The following is a 24964-nucleotide window of genomic DNA, read 5'->3' on the forward strand; positions in this document are numbered from 1 at the left end:
TCTGAAAAATGCGGTACTTATCACGCATACTGCTGTCTTAATTGTTTCATTAGTTATTATGATGTTGTTTATGTTAGATTACATGAGACATTAGTCAAAGCCTAGATGTAAAACTACGAGCCATCACTAAGAAAATTCTATTAACTTTGACATTTTGCTCAACTTTCTTTTGTAATCCCCAAGACTAAGTATTGCTCACGTATCATTTGATTTTATTGTGCAGTTGTTTAGTATTGGGGCACACTAACTCCTGGTTGTTTTGGGGTGAAGACCGTCAGTGGCTTTTGAAACCTTTTATCCACTGTATGCGACCCCTTGAAGGAGAAATTAAGAAATCACTCGTCTATGTTTCAAAAATGTACAAGAGCATAGAAGATTAAATTAAAACAAATAAAAAAAAATACATGGATTACTGAAAAATCTGGTTTACATATAGAGTTGGTTCTAGACATAGTAAATGACCTCACCTTTCAGACTAATGTCGTCTAGATTGTAAATTCACACAATTTACATTTGTCAATTATGGGTTATGACAAGACTGCAGTTGTGCTTTCCCATTACACAGGGTAGAGAGCAATAAATCTGTCTACTCATTCTTTTCACTAACACCCAAAGAGCTCTCCTCAGAATCACTGAAGATTGTGTTTGTAAAGACAGCATTGAGACTACTAAATGGAGAGTTTAAATCTGCTGACTCCTGCACTGGGGGTTTATGAATGTCTTTGGTTGTAATGGCTGTTAGATCTCTTGGAGGTTTGACTGGAGGGCGGACCTCTGGTGCAACAGTTTCACTGACCTGTTGTGGTTGTTGATTTGACACAGCTGCTTTTTCTTGTTTTACTTGGTTACTACACTTTTCTGAAATGGGGGTCGGAAATGTCTCAACCTTCACAACCAGCCTACAGTCGTTGAGACTGGGGCGTCTAGATGACCCATCAGCTGTACAAATTACACCGCTAGCACGAGGAAGACTTTCAGGCGACCCACTCTCTTTCAGTCGCCCTTCTTTCCCAAGCGGATTGGAGAAGCAATTGAGGCACCCAGACATTGATGGCGACTTGCCCTGAGCATAAAACACTGTAATTTGTGAACTAGCCGAATTATGTCTACATTCCGTATGATTGGAGTTAGATTTTAAATTTGTGCTCAGCATACCCCCTGAATCTGAGGAACGGCGTGGTAGTTTTCCTTTAGATCCCCTTCTGATGCTCTTTGTTCCACGAGTTGGCCAGAAGTCCTGTTTTGGTGTAGGCTCTTTCTGTTGACTGACCTCAGATTCTTTGCTGTTTGTCAAAGGAATGGTCGAGGCTTTCTCCTGGTGTTCTGTGGAGGCGATTTGCTGTGTTTGCTGTGTCGTGGGTTTGTCACTGGGCAGCTGGTCCGATACTGAGGAGTGGCAAGAGAGTGGCTGCTGGACAGGGCTGCTGCCATTTGACCAGGGTTCATTATCCAGGCTCATGGTGAACTCACCGCTGCTCTCACTTTGAACTCGATTCTCTGTGACATTAAACTCTGGAAAAAAAGGTATTCATCAAGATCACCTTAAATGATAAATACACATTGTATAATAGATATAGGTAGATATTACACATTGTATAATAGATATAGGTAGATATTTTTTATGTGTCACATTGCTGGTAACTAAAGTGGTAAGTTATTAGATTTGCCTATACATTTTGCTAAGTTATGAAGTTTTGTATAATTGCATTTAAAATTCATGTCAGTCTATATTGTTATTTTACTCAATTTGATCAAAAAAATTTACTCTTCTTACATCCAAAGTATCATTGTTAATGATAGAAAGGGGGCAGCAGACTCACATATTTGATCATTATTTTGTGCCTCAGTGGTCAACAAGCAGATTTATATGAAACAAGGTCATGATAGCGGTTTTGATGGATTTACTCTAATTCCTGCAAGGGTGAAACATCTCTATTTGCCGAATCCGCTAAACGGCTATACATAAAGCCTTACCGTGATGCTGCATCTCGTCACTGTCCTCAAAGCCAGATGGCGAAGCACTATCATTGGAATCCTTATCTATGGATCATACACATCTTTTAAAAAATGCACATAAAATTCAATAGCGATAAAGGTTCAAATGAAAATAAATAAATAACAGGATGTCATGAAATGAATGACTCGCAAATGCATCGCTACCTGTCATGTTTGACACATCTGGGACATCAGTGTCAGTGGCTATAGCGTGTAGATGGATGGATGGTTCACTGGTGGGATACAAATGAAGTGGGGACAAGATGGATGTGCTAAGGAATGAGGGCAATATTTTTTTTCTATCCAGCACATTAGCTTCAGACCCTTCTAACTCCTCAGAGCTGTATGCCCACTGTTCCTGCTCCAACAGGCCAGAGGGATGCACCATGCTGCTCAGGGCTGCAATGTTATAGCAGAGAACAGGACAGTTGGGTGGATGGGAAGTAGGGAGGGGTGTGGGGGCTTTATTATGGTAATGCTGTATAGGTAAAATGTTACTGGCTTCTAAGTTCGTTGCAGTCTGAATCATATGGATGCTCTTATTATTATGCTTTTTTTTGATAAATTCTGATGACAATAGATTAAAATTCATCCCTTAAGTAGGAGTGGAATTTTAGGAAATCGTAATGGTAGTCTCAAACACTTGAACACAATCTGTCTTACATAAGGAACGGCGGATGAGAGACTTCCTTCTGTCCTTGTTCTTTGGCCTGTTCTTCGTATAGGCAAACAGTCTCTGTGTAGCTTTTAACAGACAGCATTCACATGGATGATGAACATAAGTGAGATGGTAAAAGATAGGTGTGTGGGTGGTTTAGTGAAGAGAAACAAGACAAAATGAGGCACATTTTGGCACGTGCAGAGGAACGAAAGCATACACAAGCGTAAGGACGAATGATAAAAGAATAGTAAAAAAAAACATGTGCAATTCTTTACAGTCATACTCACTGTTGTTCGGCTGCGGTGATATAGTATCGCTCGCCGATGTCAAGATGGAGCCATCCAAACTGACGAAGGAGCTGCTGTCATTGTGTGAGAGGTGAGCCTCCGAGTGTGTTGGTTTGAGAGGGTGTTCTAGTTCTTGGTCACGACTGTTAGATTTGATTAGTTTCTTTAGTTTGAGAGTGATCCAGTTTCCACGCCTGTTGAAATTGAACATATTCATTCATTCATTCATTCATTATCCGTACTGCACAGCCTCGCAAGGGGTGAAGAGGTTGCTGGAGCCTATCACACCACTCAAAAATGTCAAGCAACTTACCTGCGAGGAGGTGAGGGCTCGTAAAACTTATACTGGTCCATTATTTTCTCTTCTAGCTTCTCCTTCTGCCTCCTCAATTCATTAAGTTTGTCACTGAGTAAAAAATGGGAGAGTTGGCAAATTTGGTTTATTTTAAATAATACAGAGAAAACAGTTGAGTATGTAAATATGCTTACATGTATTGCCGTTCTTCTAGGTGGAACAGATCTTTGCTCTCCATTGTCTGCTCCAACAGAGTTCGGTTTTGCAACATCAGTGTATCAATTTGACTGAGAAGATGATGATTCTCTTCCTCCAGGTTCCCCTTTAGTTGGCTCAGCAACTAAACCCAGAGGCCAGCAATCAAGTAAGTTCATTAATAAAGGGTTATGAAATAGGGTTCAACATGCATCTTGAAATCAAGAGTTCACACCTCGCACTGGTTTGTGAGTTTCGTGGAGGTGATATCAAGTTGCTGATACTCTTTTTTAAGCTTGGAAAAATCTGCCTCTAGCCAGGTATGTGCCAGCTTGGCCTCATTTAATTGGCTCTTGAGCTGCTTGTGATCTGCTAACAGAATCTCATTGTCATTCAAAAGTTGACGATAAGTCTGATTCAGCCTGTGGAGAAAATAGAGCAGTATTTTAGTCACTAGTAAAAAAATAGCTTAACACTCTGAATATATAGTCAGCACTAAAGAGTGTATACAGTCTTAAGTGCTTTTGTGCTTATGCACCCCCTTTTCTCACCAGTCCTTCTCATCCCGTAGCCTGCAACAATCAGCAGCAATGGTCTGATGATGTTCCTTCTCAAGATTTATCCTCATCTGCTCTTCCTTCAGGGCTTTCTCCAGATCATCTAATTTTGTTCGTTGCTGCAACAGGTTGTTGTACCTAAAATAAAACATCAGATATCTTTTCGTTACATCCTTCCAAAGCCTGCTAATTTATTGACACAAAAGTAAATCTATTGATCTTAAACTGAAAACAAAATCAAAAGTGAACTTTTATTTATCTATTTTTACCTATCCTGCAGTGTCCGGTTCTCTAACTCTAGTGTCCTGTGGACATTTTTCAAACAGCCATGTTTCCCAATGAGTACTTCATACTCTGTGGCTTGTCGCTCGTGGAGAGCCACCAGACGCTCATGATCACGTGATAACTGTTCATGAGCACCCCGCAGTTCTTCCCGTTCACGCATGACACTGTCCCTCTCGCTTTCTGTTCCCACTTGCTGCTGCTGCAACTGAGCATTCTGAGCCATTAGTGAAGCACTCTGGGAGTTCAGCGTGGATTTTTCCACCTGGGAAAGCAAGTAGATCTCTTAGTTTGATGGTAAAGTAAATTCACTGCATTCTTTATGCATGTAGATGCACACTTGCCCTGTTAGTTTTTATTCTTTCTGTCATGTACCTGCAGATCTGCATTTTGTGTCTGCAAAGTGGTGTTGTTTTCCTGAAGGGAGGCAGCTTGCCTCTGCAGGGAGAGGATTTGATCTTGTTGACTGTCTGATTGACCTTCCACTTGCTTTACATGGGCCTGCAAAGCCTGGCGCTCTGTCTCCAGTGTTGCATTCTAGAGAAAGCAGGTAGAAAGGGCGATGAGATGACAGATTGTATTGAAATTGTATAATCTAGATTTGATGGAAGATTTTGTACACTAGGATGGCATTTGCATATTTAACAGTATTGTTTCAGTTCAGGCGTTTGTGTTTTTTTAATATCCGACAGTGGTGTTTTTTTGTTTTTGTTTTTCTGTTTTTTCCATATATAAGGCACACTGGATTATATATAAGGCGCACTGTCTATTTTGGAGAAAATTTAAGACTTTTAAGTGTGCCTTCTAGTCGTGAAAATACGGTAATACAAACTTACATTCCTCTCTACTTCAATCAGTCGGTCTTTTATATTCAGCAACTCTCTGGTGGCTTCGTGGCTTTCACGCAGCCATTCACTCATTGACTTTCCATTGTATTTCAAAGATGAGTCACATGATGTGGTTGCCTCCTCCTCCAACTGTTTTTGTTGCAAGGCCTCGTAGTTAACTTTCACCTGCGTGGCGGAACAGAGTTCAAATTTCTAACGCTGACCAAAACTACAATGGAAGGTAGGTTATATCATGGCCTAACTTACATTTCTGAGCTCATGGTGAAGCTGCTGATTAATGATAGAGCATTCCTTGATATGGGCTTTAAGCATAACATTCTTGTCTTCTTTAATTTGTAGAGACTTCCTCAGTGACATTTCCAACTCTGACTCCAGCACATTAAACCTGTAGCAGAGACAATGTTATGATATAAATTATTAGTGTGTGTCTGGGAGGGATGTCTTTTACATTCATACCTATGCTCAGTTTTGTCAGCATCCAAGGATTGTCCGCTTTTTTGGCTCAGAATTCTTGTTTCCTTGACAGGGGACAATCCTTCAAGTTGGTCTGCGCTCAATCGGGTTTTCAGTTTCTCACTCACAAGCTCCTAAAGAGATTCAGGGTGCCAGGATGAAAATGTGGGTTTTTGTTGCACAGTTTCTGTGACATATTCTGTATTTAATTAGTTTCTCACTCCAATTTAAATCTTTGTTTTCTATTTAATTGAAGACATGCTTTTTCTGGAAGTATAGCATGCACTAAAATAATCCGAATTATATAGTACATGAATATATATTTTTTGTTGTTTCATGTACTGTTAAAGGAGTTTTATATATGATTGTTGGCATGTAGACAAGTGACAAATGTTTACACTTAAAAATATATATATATATATTTTAAGATATTACCTAAAAGATAGTAACCCAAAGTCCGGGACTCCTGTTTACCTCTCTCAGTGTGTCTAGGGTCCTCATGTTGATATCAGATTGCTTGGCTAATTCCCTATTATCTTTCTCCAGCTCTTTGACTCTCTCAGCTTTTTCCCTTAGCTCCTCCACTTCCTTCACCAGACAGTGCATCTCCCTTTCCAGGCTTGCCATACAGACATTACTACTATCGAAATTGGCTTCTTGAACTTCAGCCTGGAATGTAGGATGAATCGATTGTTAATAGTTGTCCAGCCATGATAAATCCAATACAATCAAAATTCACCTGCTGGCGAAGTCGGCGATTCTCCTTCTCCAGTTGCCTTTTTAACTTCTCCAATGTAGTTGTTTCATGTTCCAAACTCTGCTTCTCTGTTTCCACTTGTTCCAACTGCCGTGTTGTAATTCGAAGTTCTTCCACAGTGGCTTGGAGCCTCTGATTGTCTGCCTCAATTTCCCGAATGGCGGCCTCCAAACGATGGATTTTCCGCTCTATAAAAGAAATAGAATTTTTTTTGTGTGGCATCTTCAGTGCGTCTTCAAGCTAACCCCCTCTCTCTCTCAAAACTTACCAGCGTTACCAAGGGAAGTTTGCAGTTGTTGATTATTGGAGTCCAGAGCTCTGCATTTGGCCTCCAGACGCTCTGTGTGCTTGTTGGAATTAGTGAAGCGTGCTGGCAAGCCATTGAAGATGCTATCATGGCTGGAGCTGCTGCTTCCCAAGCCATGAGAGAGATTTTGTGATCCAATAGAAAACTGGGCACCTATAGGTTTACTGTCCAGTTCCAAGTCTGATACAACTGCTTTAAAAAGTTTGCCACTCTTTTTTTCCTCTAACTCATCTAACTGTCCCTTTTCCTCAATATGATGGACTCTATTTTCTGAAATTTGGAAGACAGACTGGGCTTCTTCTGGCTCTTCATGTTCAGGATCTGTATTAAATATCTTCTGTTTGACTGGCTGTGTAAATGACGTGTTTTCATTTGTCAAAAACTTCCAGCCACTACACCAAAGCGACTGTTGGGTATCATCCTTCTCACTGCAATGAGTATGTTTGTAGGACTGCATGCTGTTGTGAATATGGACAGATCTGAGCTCTTCGACAGTCTGAAGAAGACTTTGGTTCTCCTTCTCCAGTTTTAACAGTCGACTACGGATCTGCTCACTCACCTCCTCACTTAGAGTCTGCCGTCCTTTAGTCAAACACAAAAGGGTGATAAATAGTGGCAGCAGGAGCTTGACTATTTAATAATAAACATTTCATAGTTGATTTAGAATGTTAGCTTTTGTTTTTGCTAAATTTAACATCATTGGAATACTATTTTAATTTCATTTCATCTGATTATCATCTTTATTACCTTGAAAGTTGTCATTAGTTTTAGATAGTTGTTCTATCTCCCATCCTAGGTGCTGAGACTCCTCCATGCTCCTCCTCTGAGCTAAACACAAAGTCAAGTTTTCATCCTGCAGCTCCTCAATGCATTTACGATCTGCATCTCTTCCCTAAAGTAAAAATGCACATTGATTAATTTGTCGAACTCAATATATTCCAATGCAGTTTACATTATTTGTTGTTGTTGTGTGTAAAAACGAAATGTAATTATTTAATGTAATGTAACTACTTGTTCCATATCGTAGATCCGGGCCTTCAGCAGCAGGCTGTGCTTCTCCAGCTGGTGGATTTGATCTGAGCGTGCTCTCCAGCCTGCCAATTGATCCTCAAACACCTCTTTGGTTTCCTGCAGTATTCTGTTATCCTCTTTGAGATCCTGAAGTACGTATACACCCCATCCCCATGAAAACAACAACAATGGCTTAAAATGTGCAATACTCATGAAATAATCCAAAACAACATACCCGAAACACTTGGTCTTGCTTCCATTTCTCATGATTTATATTAAAGTAACAATGTGCAAAATTACCTATATTTGGGGTCAGAAACTCTGGGCCTCAAGGACAGATATTCAATTTGTTTTCCATGTCACCCTCCTCAAACTCAACTGAATCAAACGATCAACTTCATAGCAATCTCTCCAGATGCCTAATAATGATCCCGATTATTTGATTCAGGTGTTTTGGAGAAGAGAGAAATAATAAACAAACTGAATTCTCAAGGACCAGAGCTGGTGACCCCTGACCTACATTATGTATAGAAAATGTCTAAATTGGATTTCGAACATTTAAAATATCACAATCAGAAACCACAATTCTTATCCATCAGAAATCCTTCTACCTCTCTTATATGGAAATGTAAAAGCTGGTTGTTTGTGTTACTTTATGATTAGCAGCCAATCCATTCACAGCCAATGTGTATTCACCTTCACATTCCCTTTAAATGTTAAGTAGGCATGGAAGGTCATGGTAAGACGTGAACAACTGGATACCCTTTTCATCCAATAGTTTGTTGACAAACAAAACCGAACCTTTTCGTTCCACACAAGAACCCATACATGATTTTCTTTTTTCATGTTCTCCCCGAGCCTGCGTGGATTTCCTTCGGGTACTCCGGTTTGCTCCCACATTCCAAAAAACATGCATGGTAGGCTGATTGGACAGTCAAAATTGCCCCTAGTTATGGGTGTGAGTGTGCATGGTTGTCCGTCTCCCTGTGCCCTGCAATTGGCTGGCCACCAATTCAGGGTGTCCCCCGCCTCTGGCCCGGAGTCAGCTGGGGTAGGCTCCAGCACCCCCATGAAATTAGTGAGGATAAGGCGGTTCAAAAAATCTTATTTCAACCTCCACTTTGGCTTTGTAAAACTCCATCTTGTGCATTTGCTCCCTGTAGCGTGCCACCTCACTCTCCAGCTTGTCAGCTTTGATTGCGCGTTCTCTCAGCGAATCCAGTTCATCGCGGTAGGCGCGTGCTGCACGGGCGTCTACGAGCAGCTTCAAATTCTGATGAGAAATCATACAGAATCAGGGTTGAATTGAAAAATTACATGAAATCTTATTTGCACATGAATTGCAGTTGTGTGTGTTTTTTCCCCAAGCAATTCAATCTCCAGAGAAGAGCCAGGGGTCTATTCTTGTATATGTTATTCTGAATTAAGTGTTTGTCTTGTTTTCTTCACACCTCCTGCTGGAGCCTCTTTATTTCTCCCTCCATGTTTTCCTGCTCGTGTCTGTTGTCCAGCAGTTGTTCATTCCTCTCTTCTCTGTAAGTATGAGCACAGTGCAAAAACATCAGCAGAATGTCTTACTTTTTTTCAATGTCAAAATTACAACATTTTGGTCAACTCCAAGGCAATAGTTTGCCTTTTTATTGCTGCTGAGTCGCAAGTAGTTTTACCCATTGAAAGGCAAAAATAAACCATTACTTTATTACTTAGACATGTTCATTTCTGGGACTGTCTGAGTAAACGGAAAGGCAAGGATGACACTAGAGGGCAGTTTTTGTTAACATCTCTAGTATCACTCATGAGATCCGGGTTAGTGTGCATGTGCATAGATGATCTACTGGAGCAAAAAAGGCAATGTGGGTCAGGAGAATAGAGCACAAGTACTGATATTACCAGGCAGGCATTAATGTGGGCCAAGCTCCCCAGGGCATCTTTTATCCTATAGTATCTCTCTCATTCAGTCAGTACTGGAAGGTCTCCAGAGGAGCAGATTACATTAAGTACCATGCAAAAACACCCGCAAAAGACATGAGGAAAAAAAATCGCCTGTTCTGATTTGGATGAAATACAAAAGTAAACTTTATGGGGCTATCCACAATATAGTCATTTCAAATGGATCCCAAAGATTAGTTTATTGTTAAGAATTTTGAAATATGTGGCAGTCAAGCACAGTGTTAATCTTAAATCTACTGTTAAGACCTTTCTTGTTTTAGCAATAAAGAGGCCCCGGTCTTTATCCACTGGATACTCACAGCTCTTGTCTAAGTCGTCTGATCTTTGCCTTTGAATCGGCAAGTTCCACCATCAGGTGTTGCTGAGTTCCCACCTGCTGCTGTTGCATGCCGGGAGGATTGACAATGGACAGTGGACTGGATGTGCCACAAAGCACACGAACCACACCTTCCCTTTCCTGAGTTAGCTCTGCTATAGTCTTATAAACAAAGGCAGATTTATAATGAATTAAAACAACCAAGTCTCTGAAGTCATTGCACACATTTAACTCATCCATGCATGGATGAAATATTTTTAGATTTTATTTATGTTAGATTTTTTTTTTCCATTTTTTTTACTATGTCAACAAATCACTTCTGAATTAGACTAGCATATCTTGAATTTTTAGCTGAGTATATACCAACATTCTTAAATAGTTTCATGGCTGACCTCCAGATGTGCTTCCCTCTGGTCCAGCAAATTTTGAAGATGGACAGCTATAGTTTTTGCTACAACCTCCAGTTCATTAGCGGGCATGTCAGTGCACTCCAACCAATGCATGTCCAGTAGGTTATTTTCACTGTGGGTCAGCTGAAAAATATTTGGGTTGCACAAAATGGTTACTTCCATTTTCATTTGTTAAAACTAACAAATTAGAGGTGTACTCTGCAAGAGCAGACTTCCACTTAAGAAGCCAAATTAAAAGCATTGCCATATATGGTAGAGTGGGATGATATAGCAAACATGATATACATTCCACTCTTTCTCTTCTCATCATTGAACCTACACTGCAAATTAGTTTAATTTTGCTAATCTATCAAATTATTGCAAAAATCCTTTTCTGAGCTCTGTGAGCTCTGATCTAATTACCTCATGTATTTAGCTCTACTGTTTCATATTACAAAAACGCTGCAAAATCTCTTCCTTCGTGCTTTCGTTATTATGGAAACAAACATATTGACAGAAAAATATGCAAAACTAAATACATCATCTCTGACTTTTTTTGTTTTTACCTACTTTAAGTAACACAATGAGTGACTAATGGATAGAAAAAAAATCCAACTTACCTCTTGAATATGCACAGCTATGGCTGCTTTTGTGTTAAAATCGAGCATCTGAATTACTTCAATATACTCGTCTTTCTTCTCACACTGAAAAGGAAACATTGCACAGCTCATATTATTTGCTCCCAATAATAGCAAGTTCTAAGGAATTATTTTTGCCAAAAATGTTATTACAGAATATATATAATGTGTACATCCATGTATTACATACCATAATAATTCATGTTTACCTGGACTGCACATCCCAGAAGTAGCAATAACAGTTTCTTCATTTCCACCAGACTTTGTTCTGTTGGATGTAAAAACTGATGAACTACAAAACCGTGTAATTGAAAATAAGGTGGAATGATTGTATCTTGTATTAGATGAGTTTGATAAAGTGGCCTGTATATTGTGATTGTGATCATTTCAATTGTATATTGTGATTGTGATTTTCCATTTCAGGTGCACAGGATCTGACTTTGCAGCCTCAGGGTTACTGATATACAGTATGTTTCTAGATGGTGACTAGTGTCTCAAAATGAAATATTTCACACTATGTATATATGTGAATTTCCTTCCTCATTTTCAAAACGTGCATGCTTTTGCAGGTTCAAAATAGTCCAGAGCTGCAATTTATCTTTACTGTATGGACACATGCAGTTGATTTACGACCAGTCCACGATGTATTGACAAGCACTATAGAAAATGTATGGTTGAAATACCAGTATGAGGAGTCTTAGAAAGCAGCAGCACATTTGGAAGAGGAATCAAGATTAACTGTCTCAGGTTTTCCTGTCAAATAATAGAAAAAGCAAATACATAAAAGCAAAAATAAATACATATTATACATCTTATACTGTAGTTATACATGAATGCTCCTGTAGTATAATTGTTTATATAGTCTGTTTCATTCAATCATTTGCAAGGTAATAGCAACAAAAAACAGCCTCCATTCTAGGAGTTAAATATATATTAACTCTACCAATGTACAAAAAATAGGAGTGCCAACTCATTTCTTTTTAAAAAAATTATATAATGAGGTGTGCTGTTGAAAAATGTTGCTGCAGAAAAAATATATACCACCTCACTTAATTCAACAATTTAAATAATTCATCCTCCCAATTTAATGCAAAAGAAGCTTATCATGAATGATACTTGATTAATTTAAAAATCCTGCCTCCATCAACAGTGGTGTGTGCTACAGGATCTCGTGCTTGAAATTGCACGCTTTTAAAGCTCTGGCTGCAGATTTACTGCTGTGCTCCAACTGCTCTTGTCCTGATTACGCAGATGTTGAAATGGGTGATATTTAAGACCTGCTTCTTAATACAGATTTCAATCTGGGAGCCTATCTGTCCGTGGGAGCAGCCGACTACCAGCAGAGATGCCAACTCCCCTAGAATTTCTGGAGTTAACCTGTACAAGGAAAAACTCCAGAAATGGGACAAGTGTACTCCTGAAATGGGGTTTAATAGGGAGATTAGCAGGTCTTTACCAGTTTTGCCCCTGACACGCCCTGCGCATTTTTGCAAAATGGAGGTGGAATTGTGCAATGCAGCATTATACTTAATGTGCTGAGTGAAAAGAGTTTAACAGCCATTTGCTTGGTTGGATGCAGGAGACAATAAAGGAAGAACTCACCAGATAATATGTCTTGATTTTCTGAACAAGAAAGGTCAAGTTCTGGACCCTCTGGATTGGATCTTCACCCAATTTGTTTGCAGTTTGAGTTGTGGATGGAGGGTGTCTAATGGGAGAAAACATGAGATAAATACTCTGTAATCATCTGTCTTAGTTATATTGTCTGTACTATCTATCTCCTTATACAGTTATTGGTCAAAAGTTTACATACACTTGTGAAGAAGATAATGTCATGGCTCTCTTGAGTTTCTGGTTATTGTTACAACTCTGATTTTTCCCTGGTAGAGTGATTGGAAAAGATACTTCTTTGTCACATATGTATATTTTTGACCCAGCAGATTTGATCACTTTTTTTCTGTTCTCCCATAATAAAGTCATAAAAGAACCATGCTTCATGAATGTTTATTTTGTGACAAAGAAGTATCTGTTCTAATCACTCGATCAGAGAAAAATCTGAGTTGTAGAAATAACTGGAAACTCAAGAAAGCCATGACATTGTGTTCTTCACAAGTGTATGTAAACTTTTGACCACAACTGTATGTGGAAGCTTTTTAAATAATATCTTATTGATGGTGTACTATTGATGAAATAATTTAATTTTTTTCCAGCTCTTCTTACCAATCTTGCTGGTTTATTTGAATGTTATAGTGTTCAGTTAATAAATGAAAATATGCAGTACATGAATACAGTTATGGCGTTTTTTATTTTACAATTTTATTGAAATGTGATGCATTCATAATGAAATTCAAGAAAATATACAATTTGATCAGTAATTGTCCCTAAATGCTGAGATTACACCTGAAATACATCAAATAAATGCAATTGTTACAAGAATTATAGCCCTTGCTATCGAGCATATGTCTGCATGCATCACTCAGATAAACACTTTGCGTCAGGGAGAAATAAGAGTGGCAAAAGTGCAGCAGGGACAGCCATGCTGATTAATCTAAAGCATTGGTGCTGACTGGATAAATTAAAAACAGAGACACATACTCTTTAATCATCTGTATTTGTTAGATTGTCTGTATTGCTCTCCTTATATATATGGATGCTTTTTGAATAATTTCTTTGTACAAATAAAGATATCCCGTGCTGTTAGTCACTTGGGCATACACCTAAAACTCTTCAGTTATCCCATCTACAACATTTTTATTGCTTCATTTTTCTATGTCACCACCTCGCCCCTCCCTTCCATCTGTGTCCAAATGCCACTAAACACCAGCAACATGGCTTTAATCCGAGAGGGTCTCCCAATCCAAGAGATTATCCCGCCTCGACCCTCCTCCCCTCTTCCCAGTGAAGCGCTGTTTATCAGGCAGAAATGGTTATAAGGAACGTATCTGATGAAATGAATAAATGGGCACTGTGGTTTAATGTTGGATAAATTGAAGTTTCCAATTACTTTGTTTTTAAATCTATGCATTTATGAAAAGAGAATATATTCATCATGTCAATTCCTATAACTGTATACCTGTTAATTTTATCAGGGTGGAGTTAATTCCTTAAGAGCATACGGTGCTCAATTCATAATCCTTTTACTAGCATGTTGACAAAAATGTACGACGTCTCATCTGTCTCTGCAAGATTTTATCAAAGCGGCAGCAGTACCAATTTATCATATTAGACAATTAACTAAAAGTACAACTGTTTTACTAGCACTACCACTATAGCCTTATAATAGTGCATAAAATTACTGTAGATAAAAGTTAAGAAAAATACTAAACTAAGACAAATATTTACATTTTAGTCATTTTTCCTTTGCAGTATACATGGAATATATATTATTATTAATAATATTATGGAATGAGAAAAAATAGAACATCACACTTGAGGCAACTTGAGCAGGATATCCCATTGAATAAATGTTCAAACATCGTTTGATGTTAACATTAATATCATAAGTATACACAACCATCCAAACTTACATTTGGTTCATAACCTTGTTCAAAAAGACACCATCCAGCAATTCACTCATGTCCATTTGCTGGCCTTCGTCATGAGAAACAAAAGTTTTCACCTGCAGAGAACCATGTGATCAGTTTGGGTTTGAGGGAGAAAAAATCATAATAATCATTAGACTCAATAACAATTAAGGAAATCACATACCCAAGTGACAAGTGGGTTCATCATGAAATGATCCAGGAAAGGCATAGAAACACTGCTCTCCATCTTCACCCAAAGGTTTGCCATAAGTCGTAAGTCCACTGAATCTCCTAAATGATCCAAACTTCCGAATTTATTGCGAGTTCTCCAGATTTTTTTCTTTTTTAAAGATTGTAGACAGTTTTTTTTTAAATTTTTATATCTAGCAGTTACTTTTTCCCCCTCCCGGTTCTGCCACTCCTAAACTTCTCTGTGATTTCATACCTCAATTGTTATCCCCAGCAAAGGAAACAGATAAGGTACCCATCACGTTCCAAGCATCTTCCAGAGTGATCCGAATGTTGTAAATGGTTCTGCTGCCAGCTGCTCCATCTCGCCCCCCTCACTGCTCACCCACAGAGAATTAATTGTCATCATTCGTGAAGTCTTTCCACGGTTAGCAGCAGTGACTGCAATCATGAAAACACCGGGCGTTCAAGAGTGGTCCAATACTGCCACACAATGTTCAAGCCTGGAAGAACTTCGGCCTGTAAAATTATTTTTCAGGAGTACTAGTACTTAATATTATTAAGTACTAGTACTCCTGAAAAAAAGTAATACTATATATTGTACTTCGGCCCGGCGGCTTGAGTGGTTAGCGCGTCGGTATCAAAGTAAGAGACCTGAGTTCAAACCCAAGTTGGTACACCTGTTTGGAGTTTACATGTTCTCCCCGGGCGATGTGTGGGTTATCTCGGGGTACTCCGGTTTCCTTCCACATTCCAAAATCATGCATGGAAGGCTGATTGGATACGAGTGTGAGCATGAATGGATGTTTGTCTCCCTGTGCCTTGCGATTGGTGCCAGATACCTTTAAAGCAAATGCTGAACACTTTGATGGTTAGTTCAATTAAATTGAATGCCTTTATTGTCATTATACAAGTATAATTAGATTTAAAGCTTCACCATGATGTGCACAGAAAAAATCATTAAATAAGTAATACATAAAAAAGTAGTCAACAAAACAAGCAGTGAACGTAAACAAGTAATCAAACTAGATAAGTTGTTAACATGAATAACTAAATGGTCACATAAATAAGTAGGACTAAGAAATTTCATGATAATTCATCCACAAAAAACGGAGAGGTAGTAATTAAAGTTAGTGTCCTTACAAAGAAGAAGACGAAGAACAACAAAACAGCAAGGCTTTATGTGCTTTAGTCAATCTACTATTACTAACTTGCATAAAGTTTGAAAGTAATGCTATGAATTTAAGGGAAGTAGTATGCAAGTTTTAGTACATCGTTCCTAAATTCTGGATTTGAGCTGGGATTTCTCTTCTCTAGTCCTACTATCGACTCCATGCCAAAACATGCATTAAGTCATTGAAAAATTCTTGTGAGTTATTGTTTTATATATACGGTATATAGCTATATTTGAGGAGAATACATTGGCTCTGGGGTTGCATATTTGTTTGAGTAATTTCCAGAATTGTTTAAAATTATTATGATAAAGTGTAGTGGATAATGACCAACTACTAGAATAAAATAAAATACTAAAATATGTTGCTACATAATGATACCAAAAATGCAATCACTGTATAAGACACTTTGTATTAGTGCATAGTGCCGTGTGTTGACTTAAATGCAGGTTACATAAAGGTACACTATTAAACTACGGGACCATTCTTCCACTCGTTCCCTTCCTTATTCTTGACTTGATGCAGTTGTCTGTATTTATTGTCTTGATCTTTGTTTCCTAGAAAGCTCTTTGAATAAGGTGAAGTCCAGTCTCTGTCAAAGGCACTTTTCAATTGTTCCAAAATCTTCCCACCACCATTTTTCATCTGGACCACTAGCCCGACTCCACCATTATCGGAAAATTCATTCCCTACCCAGTTATGGTTCCCTAAGGAGGGAAAGCAGAAAAATATAACATTTTTCAGTTGCGCCTGTGTAGAAATCACCACTTACAATATATAATATGTTCACTATAAAGTCAAACTCAAGACTCATAGCAACATCTCTTATACCAAAAATAGCTATTTGGTCATTGAAGGGAATTAAAACATTAGTCTCAAAAATACATAAAGCTCTTGAATGAGAACAAAATATACTTTTTTTTTTTGGTTTGCGATCATTATCCATAATCAACCAGTGATGCGATTTGTTATGCAAAGTATAAAAATGGAAAGATTCCAGCAATTTATAAAAAAAAAGAATTTTGAAAGAATGTAAATATACATGGCAAATGGAATCAAGTATATATCACCTACCGATATAAAAAGCATTGTCTGTGAGCATGTACTTGTTGTGATTGAGTCCATGTTGAATGTCATCTTTTTGTTCCTTCTGATTGAAAAACTTCTGAAAAATAAATGAACCCCCCCACAAAAACTCCTTTAATTCTTAACTTTGAATAACAATTGGCATATCCTCTTCAGTTCTGAGATAGGAGTATCTCTACATACCACCTCCATGGAACAGTTGTATAGCTGAATGCACAGCGACATAAGGGAGTTGACAAAATTGAAGGTAAGGGGGTGAGTGCTCTTCCAGAAACTTATGAGCAGGCGAACTTTGATCCCTCTCAGAACCACCGCCTCTCTGATCATTTCATCAAGCGGTGACCAGTACCTAATGAGAAAAACATTCAAATTGAAGGATTCCATCACTTTCTGGACTACACCAGTTCTTTCAGATTGTATAAATTACACAATCCGCCTGTCACAAAATACATGTTTTTATAGCTAACTCAGTACCTTGTGACGGAGGTTCCTTTTAGGCGCCTGCTCACCAGAGGGAGGTAGTCCGTCACAGAGATGAAGATGAATGCTTTTGCACTCTGCATGACTTGATAGATAGCATCTACATCTCCCGTGCGCTCTTTAGCACAGAAGATATCAGGCGATGCCTGTAAAGATACTGTATATCAATAAGGTGAATATGCATTGACTTTACACTGATGCAGGTCACTATTCAAATGCTAGAATGAATTAAACAATGATTTCAACAGAAACTAAGTACACCATGCATCTTTTTTGACAGTAGCTGAAGTCTCAAGAGCAGGCTACAGCAAACATAGTCTTATAACATAACATGATGAATGATGATATATTCCCCCCCTCTCCCGACTTTGTCCTATTGCTTTGGCCGATAATGCATCATAGAAATACTATCCAGACCACAGGATACAGAATCATTTCATTAGGTAACCAAATATAGTTAGGAAATGGAATAAAAATCTAAATTGAATTAATCAATCCATTTGTCAATAAGTTAAGTTATTGTTAGTTGCAGCTCAAGGACAAGCATAATAATGATTATAATAATGAACTCATCGCATACAAATATGTATAGCTTTTGTCTCCTTATGTTGAGTTATGTACAGTAGTTTATTTTGCAGGTAGTTAACATGTTTCATGCAACTGTGGCCAGAGTTAGAGAAATCTTGTGGAAGAGATAAGGTGTACTTTCTCATCCTAACATGAACATAAAAAAAGAATGTTAAATGCTAAATGAGAAAGATACTTGCAGAAACAAATGCAACTGCAGGGGTATTATTAAGCTCCAGCTCCAGAGCCTCATATCTCCCATAGAGCGCTGTAACTCTTTTGGACCAGATTGAGGGGATGTAGTCTCTATCATGGAGCTGCCAATAAAAAGAAAATATTCTGTGGAGATCCAGAGCCAGACAGCTGCAGTTGTACACCATCAAACCCAGCTCCTTTCTCTGTGGAATGTTAGAAAAGAAAGAGAATCCACCAGTGATACAGTAGAAGTACAAATGAAACTGTCATGTCTTTTTGCTCTGTTTTTTCCCTCCTTCCAGCACCTCGATTGGCTGAATTGGCAGGCTGAGCGACACACTTGCCGAGTTGCTATCGAACTTTTGCATTGTTTCCCACTGTGTTTGCCCAACATGCCTTCTGAGATTTCCTGCCATCATATGGTTGCATTTCTTGATATGATTATTTTGGTACATTGAATCTTTAGTTTACTTGTCGACTTAGTCATTCTACTTTTGTTATACTTTGTCATAATCATGCTTTTGGCGTGTTCCTCGAGTTTAATAAAACATCTTGTTCATTTGTTTCCTTGCTTCTGAGATTTGTGCTAAATCCATTCTAAACGGCTTGCAAATGTGCATACCTTTATTGACCACCGTTGGTGAAAAAATTCAATAATCTACATTACGAATGTCTCTATCACATGTACTGCACAATACATTTATCTGCACCTTTTCCCCCGCATATTGAGCAAAAAAAATCCTGCTGTTTGATTACTTATAAAAATGTCCTTGTCTAACTGCATACTGATTATTCAGTGACTGGATCTGACCCTTCATTTGTGCACCCTCAGTCTTTAGTAAAAAGATGCTAAAACGGGGTTACATACGAGGAAGGCAATGCTGTCAGTTTTTTTTTCACAAGACACAAAGTGTTGATGTTACCTTGGAGAATGACCTCCAGTCCATGTCAGCACTGCCGATGTAAAAATGTGTCCGATCTACAATCCAGAATGAGGAATGGAGTACTCCTCTGGTAAAAGCTGTCATGTTAACCAAATGCACCTCAGCGTCTGGATGGTTAAAGAGACAGAGAGGAGAAGTTGGACAAGGAAAAGGTTGGCCTGAGTGCCATTTTGTCCATTACTTACTGTGTTCTGCCAAAATCTCCTGTTCTGTAGAGTTAGTCAGACCGCTGGCAATCTTTAGTTTGACCCCACGGGATTTCAAGTTGAGCAATCTCTGGAATAAAAGTTGACCCTGAGGAAGCGGAAGTCAGTGTTTATGCTTTGTTTCGTCTCTGCGGGTCGAAACTCATTAAGAGCAGACACGTTCAATCTTTAAAATAATTAAACTGTTCTCTTTTTTAACACATGGGAAATGCAAATTGACACAAGGTAAATGGTGTAATCTTGACTCTGTACCAGCGTTTCAGTGCTTTCCATTGTTTTTATTTCTGAAGGCCTTAAATTCCAGACTGGAGACACTATCTGGACTGAGTGCTTTGCTTGGTCCAACAGAGTGTGGAAACCTGCTAAGAGTGGCAGGTGGGGTCTGCCATTCAAGTGTTCTCTAAGATCCTCAGGGATTGTTTCCACAAGGACAATGCTGTAAAATGCAAATCACAGAGCCTTAACACCAGAAAATTAACACCTGTCTCATTATTTCATCGTGTTTCCTGTGTTGAATATCTCACCGACAGTCTTTGCGGCAATTCTCCTCCGTGATTCCATCCTCACTGTCCCCCCAAATATCCACAGAAGAGAAGATAAGCACCAAGAGCACAGCAAAGCAGCATAGCAGTGCAAAGATGGCGATGCATTTCTGCTGAGTCTTACAATCCAGAGAAACATAAGCACAACAATTTGTACTTTAGTGGACAACATATGATATTTTGTAGGGGATAAACACTGCAAAAGACAACAACATGGCAATTAATTTCATGGCCTCAAAATGGGAAAGTAATGACCCCATAAATGTTAATTTCCTCAATCAATACACTGCGAAGGTAGTAAAAAATCAATAAACAACAGTGTAAATGTTGCACTGGATAAAGAATACTGCCGCTGTGGCAAATAGATGAGAAAATCTTGCATTACAATGAACCATTCACCACTTTAATACTAATGTATGGCTCAAAAATATATATATTCTATATATAGTGCTGCTTTATTGTCATGCATGTCATCCTTGACAGGGATTTTCCGACCTGAATATCACATCTCAGACTAGTCTTTTGTAATATTAAAAGCAATATTTGTGTACAATAGTGTACATTGTGGCTGTAATAATGGTTGGCGAGTCAGAACACTGCATCATGCGCAGCCTTACTGCCCGGATCCAAATGCTTGACAACACTGGAAAAAAAAAAAAAGAAGTGCAGCAAAGGCATTTGGCTTTGCCCATCACTGCAGACTTTCATCATGGTGTTTTCTATGTCGTCTTTAAGTATATTGTAACTTAATTATATTGAGACCAAGACTCAGATTATTTAAATTAAAGAGAACTGCATTGCACTCAGAAAAAAACACTTTCAGCATGACTGCATAACAAGAACAAATACAATAACATTAGATGGTGTTTTCAGTTTTTACCAGGCCACTCCTAAATAAAAAAAGAAACAATGAAGTGAAATTATGCATGCTTGTTTATATTAATCGATTTCTGACAGAGTTGTTCAAAATCAGTGTTTCATTTTTGCATTATAAAGAGTTTAGACATAATAATTATGATACAACTTCATTAAATTAGTTTGTTGGTAATATTTTCCCCCAACTTTTACTTCATAATAATAAGAACAATTCTATATGTTTCAAGATGAGAAAGCATTAAGACCTAGACTCTTATATTATTATTATTTTTTTAATGGTAGCAGAAGGACAATGTTTGATTTTCCCTTTTCTCTCTGACGTTAGTCTCAGTTAATAAGGCTGCTGCAGCACATACTGTAATCTCCTTTAATGTCCACCGAGACCCTGAAATTTTCATTAGTTGGATCCGAGAAAAAGACTCTGCTTGACATGCAGATACGCACATTACTGCAAAGATGTGACAATGAAAAAAAAGTTAACTTGAGCCCTGGGATGTTGTAAGATTATTTGAAATGAAAGTTTAAATCAATCAATCACGAAAAAAGTTAGTTTTTATGAATACTAAATAAAGTTCCATTAAATTCTACATACATTCAGAGTAGCATTTGTGCATAAATCAACTTCACAACAATAACGCAATGGATTAAAATACTGTGCATGCATGTGTTTAAGCGGAAGGTTGGGACATCACCTTAACGGGTTCCTTCTTTGTCGGTCCTGCCATGAGCTCTGCACTCATTGGAACTTCCAAGATATTAGTGAATGTATAAAATCTTCATGTGGCAAATGGATCTCTCAGCTATTCTCCAACCTCAAACTTTCGCACTTCATTTGCTTATGTCTGTTTGAGCTCGCATTGTTCCAATCTAATTTGCAGTTCGTTTGAGGGTGTGTGTGTGTAGTACAGAATGTGAAGCACCATGCTGACACAACAGAGGCTGTGGGAGAGATGGAGAGAGACCAAGCCCTCTTGTTCAAACCACCAATGCAAAGCTGCATTTTTCAATCCCAGCAGTTACACTCCCTTCCCTATTGCCTCCCTTTTTAATTTGAAACTACACCATGATCAAGCATAAATGGCATAGATCCATGAAGTAAAAAAAAAAAACATTTTCAGAAACCACATCCTAGAAAATGTCAACATTAATTGTCTTGCAAACCTGCTAAAATGACGCCAAACACTTTGAAAAGCAAAGGAATCGAAATATTAGAAATAAAAATCTAGTATAATTCAATATCATCTAAAAATGTCATATAAATTATATTATTCTTTTTCTTATTGTATTTGTTTTTTTTTTAAATACATCAATAGACAATATATGAGGCCTTAATAAGGATATCCGATTATTATAAGTGAGAGTCTGAGTCAAGTATCTAAGAAACTGGAGCAATGGCACATCTACTGTGAGGATTTTCTTGGTGCTTAATGCATGTTTTCTTTGTGGCTGACCAAAAGGACAGTATAAGCAAGACTACAAAATGTCTGAGTCACACCCTGAGGGAGATGGCTGCTCTACCTGCACTCATTGTGGTCCACATAATAATCTGTTAAATTTGTAACACTACCCAAATGGTAAGAATAAATAACCCAAATCCAATTTGTGATTTGTTTGGGTTAATCATAATTTGTATATTATTTTGTTGGCATTTCTCTCCTAGTATTATTTCTCTTATAAAACCTCCTAATTATTTACCTAGACCTACACATTGCTAAACATAAACTTTCCCCCGCACACGTATTTTATCTAAAAATGTTGTTTAAACCAATGATAACGTTTTTCTTTAATCTCAGTTTGGAACAGAGCTTTTTATTACCTCCTGTCTAAAAAGATCTTAGTGAATGCCAGTGAAGGACATTTCTCTGTTGGTGTCTTAGCCTCCTCACACACTCACCTCAGAGGTTCAGTGGCTGCTTGCAGTGTAATTACAGAAGGTATTACTAGCTTTTTTTTTAGATTGTTGGTGTTTTTTTGGTCTTCCACTTTACTGTATCATCAAAGTCAGAATGATATACTGAGTGAAGGCTGACTAGGCACAATGCCAAGTTGATATGCTGCTGGGCCATGAGCCAAATGCTTTAGTTTTAAATGTTGCAGTAAAGTACAAAAAGATCCACTCTCTGTGTGGTTGAATAAGCTCTCTCAGCTAGTGTTTTACCACAGCAGAAAACTACCATTTGTTCATTGTAAACGACCATCACGATCTGCTGGAAGCAACCATCAATCATTATGTCCGCCCTGGGTGGATATTTAAGCACAGCATCTGACAAGCTGCACACAGGTATGCCCATTTAAAATGCATCATACTGCATTTTAATAGCTCTGGTCCAAAATGGATGCAAGTCAGCAAAATGTACCATATAACTCACTGTCCAATCCATTTGAGCTTGGAAAGGCTGGCAGTGATAGTTCACTTCTATTTCAAATGGACTGGATGTCTATCGCCATCAATGGCACTGAAATATGATCATTCACAGACACCCCTCGCAGTTTAAAGGGTATGAATAATCCCCAATGACAGTTATTGAGTTAAAACACAGTACATGTTGTAAATTATAAGGAATTAATAAGGAATTATACAAATATTCCTATTTGTCTGTTGAATAATTGATACATAGAGAGTGGTTAATGGAATACATTAAGGGTATGAAGAGCTTTACATTATAGTTTTAGCATTCAGGAGCAACAACAAATACAGTAGGTTGTTACAATGGACATTAGCAAATATTGTATTGGATACATTACAACGACTAATGTTTATTACACTACCCTTTCAGTTCAATGTAAACATCCTTTTGAATTGATGTGAAAGGCCTCAAATGAATCACGGTAGCCTATAATGGAAATCTATAAATACATTTGTGAGCAAAATAAAACATAATACACTAGGACTATGAAAAGGAAAAAAAAATCCAGATGGTCTTAGATAGGTGGTCTTTTTCCCATGTTGTGTCTGTGCACGGGTGTATAGTAGCAATGAAGAAAGTAGTAATCAATACTCAGCCACATCTCTTGTTTCTACTGTGACAGTCTACTTGATGCACAACATGCAATTAACTGGATTTTCATGTTTCATTTCAATACTAGCTGAATCACTTGTCTACATTTACAACCAGAACACTTCCTACAACAGTGATAACTGTTATAATTTAAACTTCCAATTTGTTCATGTTCTGCAAAATCAGTTGAAAAGTGAATAACTTGATGTGATGTCAGTGGTTCATTTGAGCACAAAAAGTGAGGAAAAAAGTTTCACGAGTTGCCTTACCTTCTCTGGTTTATCTTTACGGCGTAGAAAGATGGTTGCAGAGTATCCCTGTTGTTGAGAAGCACTGAAGCTGCTGGTTTTCACTTGGGACAGATCAGGCAGAATGCCCAGGGAAGCCTCCTCCTGCCCCCTCGACCTTGGATAATTTGACAGTTCCATTGATGGCTTCTGTGTCAGGATCTGTGCTGCCTGGAGGGTTTCAGACAGTCTGACTCAAGCAAACCGAACAGTGAGATGCTGACACGTCCGTCTTTTCTGTCATTTAGAGCTGCGATTGCTCTTTTTCTTTCTAGGAGCCATCTCACTTGCACTCTGCTGCACTCCCCTGTGCTCTGTTTGTGGCCAGAGCACTCCTTCTCAGACACCCTCAGACTTGTAAGGGAGGGTCTGTGAGTGTGTGTGTTTGTATATGTATCTCATTGGTCTACTAGCAGGATGGAAGGGGCGGGATATTAGAGTCTGGACATGATGAAAATGCAACAGGAGTGTAGTTGCAGAAAGTGGATCTTAATCTAATTAAAAATATCTGATAAGAATATTAGAGTCAGTGGAAAATGCACACAAGTATCTATACATCTATGCAATTTCTGAAATCCTGAACTGCTGCATAACATTTAAAATGTAAATCTAACCTTAAAATGTCTTACAGTGAGAGCCAAACTATGCCTGCTGAGATTGATTGGAAAGCCTCAGGACAGTCATATTTTATTACTGCAAAAAAGCTGCAGCTTGAAGAAGTGGAAAACCAGACACAGAACTATAAACCATTATGTTGTTAGATTGAAAGCTGATTACACAACACAGTGGTAAACAAGTCCGAGTCCCAGTTTTTTTGAAGAATAATATATTGTCAGGCAACACAATGGCTTTTCTTAGCTGCACCATAGATCAAAGATCAAGGGCTAAGCCTTCCTGTGAAGATGTTGCGTGTTCTTCCTCTGTCCCCATGGGATGAAAATGTGAAATTTCATGCA

At 38.2% G+C, this 24964-nt stretch overlaps 2 protein-coding genes and 1 long non-coding RNA gene across 9 annotated transcripts; 1 reads left to right on the plus strand and 2 right to left on the minus strand.

The window, feature by feature from the left end:
* Nucleotides 1-256: 256 nt before the first annotated feature.
* LOC144197929 (girdin-like) lies at nt 257-15033 on the minus strand. Of its 5 annotated transcripts, XM_077718669.1 has the most exons (30): nt 14650-15033; nt 14469-14560; nt 12544-12649; nt 11625-11694; nt 11151-11209; nt 10924-11007; nt 10307-10447; nt 9898-10076; nt 9100-9181; nt 8763-8921; nt 7649-7795; nt 7385-7529; nt 6599-7219; nt 6313-6518; nt 6048-6242; nt 5577-5707; nt 5367-5505; nt 5109-5285; nt 4648-4809; nt 4260-4537; nt 3985-4128; nt 3669-3855; nt 3433-3578; nt 3257-3349; nt 2944-3137; nt 2659-2739; nt 2161-2394; nt 1975-2040; nt 1156-1512; nt 820-1063 (listed from the first exon to the last, which is right to left on the minus strand). In XM_077718669.1, exons 1-30 carry the CDS (start codon nt 14731-14733, stop codon nt 975-977), a joined length of 4848 nt encoding a protein of 1615 aa, XP_077574795.1. In that variant the 5' UTR covers nt 14734-15033; the 3' UTR covers nt 820-974. The 5 variants fall into 5 exon arrangements, with proteins under 5 accessions (XP_077574791.1, XP_077574792.1, XP_077574793.1 ...); XM_077718665.1 differs by having other exon boundaries at nt 257-1512; XM_077718666.1 differs by lacking the exon at nt 2161-2394 and having other exon boundaries at nt 257-1512.
* LOC144197933 (uncharacterized) lies at nt 4989-12985 on the plus strand. 3 transcript variants are annotated; one of them, XR_013326624.1, is made up of 5 exons: nt 4989-5340; nt 7434-7534; nt 7665-7800; nt 11365-11408; nt 12235-12985. It is a non-coding gene; the product is annotated as an uncharacterized LOC144197933 (long non-coding RNA). The 3 variants fall into 3 exon arrangements; XR_013326623.1 differs by lacking the exon at nt 12235-12985 and adding an exon at nt 11511-12226; XR_013326625.1 differs by lacking the exon at nt 11365-11408.
* A 563-nt stretch (nt 15034-15596) lies between the features above and the next one.
* On the minus strand, nt 15597-24313 carry pld5 (phospholipase D family member 5). The gene is made up of 10 exons (XM_077719109.1): nt 23991-24313; nt 19829-19965; nt 19557-19740; nt 19284-19392; nt 19078-19205; nt 18160-18357; nt 17387-17538; nt 17096-17261; nt 16901-16991; nt 15597-16533 (listed from the first exon to the last, which is right to left on the minus strand). The coding sequence occupies exons 1-10, from the start codon at nt 24147-24149 to the stop codon at nt 16295-16297; spliced, it is 1563 nt and encodes a 520-aa protein (XP_077575235.1). The 5' UTR covers nt 24150-24313; the 3' UTR covers nt 15597-16294.
* Between the last annotated feature and the right edge of the window lie 651 nt (nt 24314-24964).

Source organism: Stigmatopora nigra, chromosome 6 (genome assembly GCF_051989575.1).
Source record: "Stigmatopora nigra isolate UIUO_SnigA chromosome 6, RoL_Snig_1.1, whole genome shotgun sequence".
NCBI classification, from domain to species: Eukaryota; Metazoa; Chordata; class Actinopteri; order Syngnathiformes; family Syngnathidae; genus Stigmatopora; species Stigmatopora nigra.

Bases quoted from the DNA above. Each gene is read 5' to 3' on its own strand.
- LOC144197929 (XM_077718665.1), bottom strand. From the start codon at position 14,733: ATGGCAAACCTTTGGGTGAAGATGGAGAGCAGTGTTTCTATGCCTTTC. The intron at 11,210-11,624 runs GTATTTCAACCA...TACATCCAACAG, and splicing joins TTCTAAGACTCCTCATACTG to AACAAAGTCTGGTGGAAATG. The intron at 5,708-6,047 runs GTAAACAGGAGT...GAATCTCTTTAG, and splicing joins CCCTAGACACACTGAGAGAG to GAGCTTGTGAGTGAGAAACT.
- pld5 (XM_077719109.1), bottom strand. From the start codon at position 24,149: ATGGAACTGTCAAATTATCCAAGGTCGAGGGGGCAGGAGGAGGCTTCC. The intron at 17,262-17,386 runs GTACTGAGTTAG...TTTTCTCATTAG, and splicing joins AAAGGAACCTCCGTCACAAG to GTACTGGTCACCGCTTGATG. The intron at 16,534-16,900 runs GTAGGTGATATA...TTCCCTCCTTAG, and splicing joins AGACAATGCTTTTTATATCG to GGAACCATAACTGGGTAGGG.